The sequence below is a fragment of the Berghia stephanieae genome, chromosome 13 (assembly GCF_034508935.2).
Source record: "Berghia stephanieae isolate SIO BIC M18660-M18661 chromosome 13, UCSD_Bste_1.3, whole genome shotgun sequence".
Lineage (NCBI taxonomy): Eukaryota > Metazoa > Mollusca > Gastropoda > Nudibranchia > Aeolidiidae > Berghia > Berghia stephanieae.
This window is the reverse complement of record NC_088372.1, coordinates 33,990,445-33,997,944: the sequence shown is the minus strand read 5'-3', so window position 1 is coordinate 33,997,944 and position 7,500 is coordinate 33,990,445. Positions and strand designations below refer to the sequence as shown.

General features: G+C 40.4%; 2 protein-coding genes across 2 annotated transcripts in view; one reads left to right on the top strand and one right to left on the bottom strand.

Moving 5' to 3' along the window:
- The window catches only part of LOC144959023 (myosin-IIIb-like), a gene marked incomplete in the record, with an annotated part of 230,741 nt that overhangs the window by 155,838 nt on the left and 67,403 nt on the right, over nucleotides 1–7,500 (top strand).
- The window catches only part of LOC144959025 (cathepsin L-like), a 10,934-nt gene that overhangs the window by 3,061 nt on the left and 373 nt on the right, over nucleotides 1–7,500 (bottom strand). Inside the window, exons 2-5 of the mRNA XM_078891359.1 lie at nucleotides 4,692–4,820; nucleotides 3,421–3,526; nucleotides 2,108–2,390; nucleotides 634–731 (exon numbers count right to left, since the gene is read on the bottom strand). Of these exons, the coding sequence (XP_078747485.1) occupies nucleotides 634–731; nucleotides 2,108–2,390; nucleotides 3,421–3,526; nucleotides 4,692–4,819 (615 nt within the window). The 5' untranslated portion in view covers nucleotide 4,820. The remainder of the gene's footprint in view (nucleotides 1–633; nucleotides 732–2,107; nucleotides 2,391–3,420; nucleotides 3,527–4,691; nucleotides 4,821–7,500) is intronic.

Below are 7,500 nucleotides of genomic sequence, written 5' to 3'. Positions count from 1 at the left end.
CTCCAAGAGGCTTATGATCCTGAAGGACTATTGCTAACATTTGACACAGAAATATAATATATTATAATTGTTTTGTGTCTCTTATTGCAGCCATTTGAACACATGGTAGTACTGCATTTAGCCAGGCAATACAATCACACCTCGAGTGAAGAAAAGTGTGTTAACTGCCTTATCAGAAGGCTTATTCCCAAAACCGGATTTTCCAGCACTGTCACCATCTGCTCAACGACCACCTTCGTCATCGTTTAAGAGAGAAAACGCCGGATTACTCTGTCCCGACTCAAAAATTGTGGAATCATGACACGAGAGAAAGGAATTGAGTAGTAGTAGTAGTAGTAGTAGTAGTAGTAGTAGTAGTAGTAGTAGTCGTCGTCGTCGTCGTCGTCGTCGTCGTAGTAGTAGTAGTAGTAGTAGGAGGAGGAGGAGGAGGAGGAGAAAGAAGGAAGGGAGAAGAAGAAGAAGAAGAAGAAGAAGAAGAAGAAGAAGAAGAAGAAGAAGAAGAAGAAGAAGAAGAAGAAGAAGAAGAAGAAGAAGAAGGAGAAGAAGAAGAGGAGGATGACAAAGAGGAAATGGGGGAGGAGGAAATAATTCGGAAAGACAAGAAAAACAAGCACTAAAAACAACACAACTTACTTCTCCTGTGTATTCGTAGTTGTCCTCTGTGCAAATTCCATATTCTTCAGCAAAGTCATAACCATAGCTGGTATAACCATGGAGACACCCATTATTGCCTAGAGGAGTAAAATGATAATGATGATGTTAAGGATGATGATCATGATAATGATGATGATGATGATGATGATGATGATGATGATGATGATGATGATGACAATGAATAGAATGATGGCGATGATGACTGAGGCGCCCGTGAATATGTGAATAATGATAATGTTGATGATGTTCCTGATAATTGGGATGATGATGATGATTATGATTACGATGATGATGCTGATGATACTAATAATGCTGTTGATGCTGCTGCAGATGATGATGATGATAATGATGACGATGATGATAATGATGATGATGATGATGATGATGTTGATGGTAAGGGTTATAATGATGATGATAAGCTGCATATACAAGATGGAAATTAGTTTGGCCTTTTTAATGTATGTAAACCTCTACTCACCAATGATGATGATGATGATGATGATGATGATGACATTGAATAGAATGATGGCGATGATGATTGACTTCGGACAGAGATGCATATACAAGATGGAAATCGGTTTGGACTTTTTACTGTAACCCTCTAATCATCCATAACAGGAAAATCCTCGTAATATTTAGCGATACCACCAACACTATTCATTCATTCAGACTTTTTTCTACATCAACCAAATGTTTGAAGATAGATCTGTATCATCATAACTATCATACCAGTACTCTATATAGATAGTATGCGCTTGGCTAAGAAGCTCATAACATTGCCATCCGGAAGTATAACGGACCAACACACAACTATGTGTATCCATGAACGTTTATAGTCGGGTTAATACAGTTCAGTGAGCATTACTCATAAACGCGGATGGCAAAAAACAATAGCAAAGACCTGAGTGACGTCATCTTCGAACTATCTATATAATGTAGGGATTGTTTTTTCCGAACAAAATGTACATAGCGCTGTTGGCTTTTTTTTCGGGGGGGGGGGGGGGGGGGGGGTTGTCGCTCTTAAGTTTTGTATTGGATTGGTTAGGCTTTCTTGAAATAACACGAAAATGGTAATCATGGAGAGTCAAGTTCAATATTCCTCATTTTGTTCATTCCAACACGACACCATGCTGACTCGGTGGATCACATACAATTAGTTGTATTATTTGTGCGGCTATGTGGCCTTGTGGTTTGACACTCGCTTTCGGATCGGAAGGTCCTGGGTTCGAACCCTCCTCGGGAATAGTTGAGTCCTTGGAGAAGGTTCTTTTCTCACATTCTCTCACCGTACTCAGGTGTAAAATGAATACCTGGCCGTTAACATCGTTGTCTCTGTCCGAAAAAAAATTGTAATATCGTCTAACAGTAACAGGCGTCATGTCCTGTCCTAAATTTTAAATTAATTTTTTTTATAAAAGTGTAGCTCCACCCCCCCCCCCCCCCCCCCCCATACCTTGAGCAGTCGAGCAGTCGATGATTTGTTGTTCGGACAATTTGACCAGCTGATGTTTGGCCTTGTACCAGGCACCTTCAATGGATCCCGTCACAGCGAAAGGATAAGAGGCGCAATATCCTTGGTCTTGTACAGCTGTGACGTAGCCCTTTTCCACCCAATCAATTGTGTCCGGAACCACCTTCGTCCCATTATTACGTGGGCGAAATGTTTTCCCAGTGGGTTTATGCATTTTGGAAGGTGGCATTTGGCTGTTTATGGTTTTGTTGAATTCTTCAAATGTCTGCAAAAAACATAAATCTAAGTTATTGTGTTAAAATCTCAAAAGTATTTGAGCAGACGAACATTATTTTTCATGGTTCAACGCATTATTATACTTTTGGCGGAAAGGGTTATGAGCTTTTAGAGCTTTTATATAGCGCATTATCCACTAAATGTGCTCAAAGCGCTTTACAAAGGGTCCCTGGACCAACAGCAACACGTAACGTAGAACGAGAGATGACACTTGTTAGGCGATATTACAATTTATTAGACAGAGACAACGCTGTTGACGGCCAGGTACTCATTTTACACCTAAATACGGTGAGAGAATATGAGGAAAGAGTCTTTTCCAACGACTCAACTATGCACCGAGCGAGGCTCGATCCTTATGATCCGAAAGCGAGTGTCATACCACAAGACCACATAGCCGCACCTTCATCTTCAACTTGGTTAAACCCATAAAGCTAAGATCTCTTCAATTTTTTTTAAATGGTAGACTTATTACCAGTTAGATAATTATCTTGCTTTAGAAAGACGAGTATTAAAAAACAACAACTCGTCCTTCAAATATCGATCGATTGAAATGACCCTCATCTTGGCAAAAACTCGCAAACCTGAGATCCGCAAAATACGTTTTCCAGAGTACGGCAGTTAGATGGGTAATCTAATAAATATATGTGACCCCTCGCCTCAAAACGGTATTAAGTCGGGATGACTAAGATGCTGAAAATTAAATTTGTAGCCAGAAATATCAGACTTGCGTTGAGTTTATATACTTTATTGAGGAGAATGAATATCATATTTCAGGTTGCTGAATACCAATAATTCATGATTCTGTCCAGTTTACCTTTAATTTGACTTTTTAGCATCTTATGAAATATTTCTCCGACGAGCATAAAATTGTATCCAGAGGAGAATACCAGTATAAATCTGATCATGTTTTGACTTTTATACTTTCTGATCACATGGCATGTGAAAATGTTCTAGTGAGCATGAAGAATAAAAAGTACCGATTTTCTTTGTTTATAACCAATTATTGACCTTGCACTTACCATATCAGCGAATTTGTTTTCTCCAAGGTAGTAGCTCTTCACTCCCTTTTCATACAGGATATTGTGTTCTCTGACTTTCTGCATGTTTACCTTGTGGATATATCGCCTGAAATGTATAGATAGAATGAAGATGCCGTCTTTCAGGTCTCTGTTGTTGTTTTTTGCCATCCGCGTTTATGAGTAGTACTCACTAAACTCCATTAACCAGACTATAAACGACTAAGATTACACATAGTTTTGTGTATTGGCCCGTTATACTTCCGGATGGCAATGTTATGAGCTTCTTAGCCAAGCGCACACTATCTATAGTATCCGATGTAATCAAATTTTTATAAAAACCTGAGATTTTAATAATAGCTGATTCTTCAATGGATGTGTTCAAAACGCTTTACACCGGCCCACGGCCAACAACAACAACACTGAACATGTAGTTCGAGTGATGACGCCTAACAACGCTGACACATTTCTTTCTATACATGCATTTGTATAATGAGAAAATAAATGTGCGTAGAGAGTCTTCACCAAGGATTCAACTTTGTACCACCCATAAGGAGACTTGAACTCGAGGCCTACATGTCACAAGACGATTGTCACACAACATTCTTTTTGAAACACCCTATTATTGTCTCCACCTTGACCCCCCCCCCCCCAAACGAGCTTTTATATAGAGCAATATCCACTAAACGTGCTCAAAGTGCTTTACAAAGGTCCTTAAGCAACACATAACATATTGAATGAGACATGAGGCCTGCCAGGCGATAATACAAGAGACAAAGTTGTTAACGGCCAGGTACTCATTTTACTCATGAGTACGGTGAAAGAATGTGAGCAAAGAGCCTTTTCCAAGGACTTAACTATGCGCCGAGCGAGGCTCGAGCCCAGGACCTTCCGATCCGAAATCGAATGTCATGCCACTAGACCAAATAGCCGCACTTTGCCCGAACGTTGTCTCTTCAGAAATGGGTTTATAATTGAAAAGACGTAATGTGTGTGTGTGTGGGGGGGGGGGGGGGGGGGGGGGGGGGGGGGGGGGGGGGGGGGGGGGGGGGTGTAGTGCGTGTCGCTCGAGTTTTCTAGTTCGGCTATTTTCGGCCCAGCGACCGCGACTTCGGCCTGCTTTTCTGTTAGGATGTGCTTCTTAACCTTTAGTCCCTCAATACTTGTCCAAAAGTCAATGGTAGTTCTACTGCAGAGTTTTCTTCTCCTAGACAGGTTGCTGTCCAAGGTCTACGATTCCCGTCCGACAGAGGGGAATATGATAATTGGCTCACCTGAAAGATTCCTCTTGGTCTGATTTGTAGACTTTTCCATGCTTGCTCTTGAATATCGCCCACTCCACATCGCTGGTAGCGTTGGTCGCTGCCAGGACGATGGCGACGAAGGTGATAATTCGGAGCATTCTGGGTTAGAAATAGGACACATACATGACAATGAGACTGGGCCACGATAAGTTAGATTGCGGGGGCGGGTGGGGTTGGGGCGAAGGGGTGAAGGTTTTTTCACTGGCCTACTATGCCCTGGCATAGGGTGAGAGAGATTACGATGACATTGTTGGTATCTGAATTATAGTTAAGATCAAGGTAATACTCTTCAACAGTCGTAACGTCACTTCCTTCCTAATGACGCATGGTAACTTAGTAACACTGGCTCTAAACTATCGGAGCAATGGCGGACGCCGTATGAAATATTTCTCTGGCGAGCATAAAAGCGTATTCAGAGGAAAAAAACCCCATAAATTTGATCATGTTTTGACTTTTACACATTCTGATCACAAGGCATATGAAAAGTTCTAGCCAGCATGAAGAATAAAAAGTAATGATTTTCGTTGTTTAGAACCAAGATGGCCGCCATTGCCGGGCGGCGTGACATCAGACTACTGAATCCAATTATTATGACTCGAATTTAACAAGTAATGTTAAAAAGTTCAGTTTTATGTATTGGCTTAAACCCGATATAATACTGTTTTGACACAATTGGTCACTTTTGTATAAACATAGTTTATTCATGTCATGACCCCAATGCGAGCAGCAGACAAAAATCAAACAAACCCAAAACAAAACAATCCAAACTTGGCTTCCCTGACTTCGGACAGGGTTGCACATAAAAGAAATGAAATTCGACTCGGACGAATTCGGTCCCTTGTTGGGGTGGGTATGTAGACCCTCGAAATTGAGAGAAAGTTGTCAGGCTTCTGTATCAACAAAAGGAAGCATTGGGTGGTGGAAAATCGACTTCATCAGTAGGGGCTTTTCAGCTATCCCACGTGTACGTTCTGTGGCAAAGATCCCATATGCCGCTGATCATTTATTAGTCGAGCGTTGCGTTGTCATGACGAAGCTTGCGGGTGGGTTTGCGACCGTACACTTATGCAGCAATGAATTGGCGGCCTGGATTGACCACCATGACATAGAAATGTGACACCATTAGAAGCTGTTGCCTATACGATACTTATACTGTATGGAATGGAAATATGGATCCATATGGACTGACTGGGCGTATTGATCGCTTTATTATAAATGTCCATATTTATCTTATTAACCTAACCAGTTAACTGTCGTACCCTGGAAAGACACGTATTAAAAATTTTGGCCAGAAAAATCATCCTTCAAATATCGATCGATTTAAATGACCCATATTTTTGCCCCCAAAAAACAAAACAAAAAACAACAGCAAACAAAAAAATCTCAAACCTGAGACCTGACGAGGTCTTTAATAAAGACTTTATCAAACCTCGAGGTCCCGAGTTTGAGAGTTTTTGCCAAGATGAGGGTCATTTAAATCAATCGTAATTTGAAAGCCGAATTTTCTGGCCAACATTTTAAATACGTGTTTTTCCAGAGTACAGCAGTTAACTGGTTATACCAGTTTGAGACAGTGGGTTACATTTAAGATGATTTGATATATTCATCATAACATAACATAACATAAAATAGCATAACATAACATAACATAACATAAAATAGCATAACATAACATAACATAACATAACATAACATAACATAACAATATAACATAACATAACATAACAAAACGAAACAAAAACGTGAGCTATTATATAGCGCGATATCCACTAAATGCGCTCAAAGCGCTTTACCAAGGGTCCCTGACCAACAGCAACACGTAACAATTAGAACGAGATATGACGCTAGACGATATTAATTTTTCTTTCGGACAGAGGCAACGTTGTTAGCGGCCAGGTACTCATTTTACACCTGAGTACGAGAGAGAATGTGAGTAAAGATTCTTCTCCGAGGACTCAACAATGGGCCGAGCGAGGCTCGAACCCGGGATCTTCTGATCCGAAAGCAAGTGTCATACCACAAGACCACATAGGTAGAAAGGCACATTTCACTGAGCAAGTATTTATAGAACAAAAAAAATGAATAAATAAAACAACAACAAAACAAACAGAAATCAAAACAAGAAAAAAAAAACAATAACAAAAAAAAAGCACATAAAATCAACAAAAACAGCAAAAACCCCAACTCCCCCCCCCCCCCCCCCCCCCCCCCCCCCCCCCAAAAAAAAAAAAAGAAACCGAACAACAAAAATTGCGCATGTGTTGATGGGCATCCGGTAAAAACGAACATGTCACTTAGGCTTAAAACTGCGCAAGAGAATTGCAGTTAGGGATTGATTAATAATAATAACATCAACGAATCATTAAACTAATGACTAAGACAACATTACTGGTCATAGTATTTCTTTCGTAATACCTTTTGAATTAAATTGATATCGTGAATATGATTATGCCGTTACAGACCTTTATTGGGTTTTCGGCGTTCGGTGCAGTGTATGGAAAAATATTTTAAAAGGTGAAGGTCGTCAGAAGTCATTAATTTTTCGATAAATTTCTGTTTACCTTCACCTTCGATTGAAATGAATTGTTTAAGTATGTGATACGATTACGGCACGAGCGGTCTTTAATGCATTTCAGCTTGACTGGTATATTCCTGTAAGAGACTAGTAAACGGATGTTACAATGATAGTAGGGGGTCCCGATAGCTCAGGTGGTAGAACACTCGCTTCCCACGCAACGGGACCGAGATCGAACCCGGGTGCAGTCGAGATTTTTTCTAA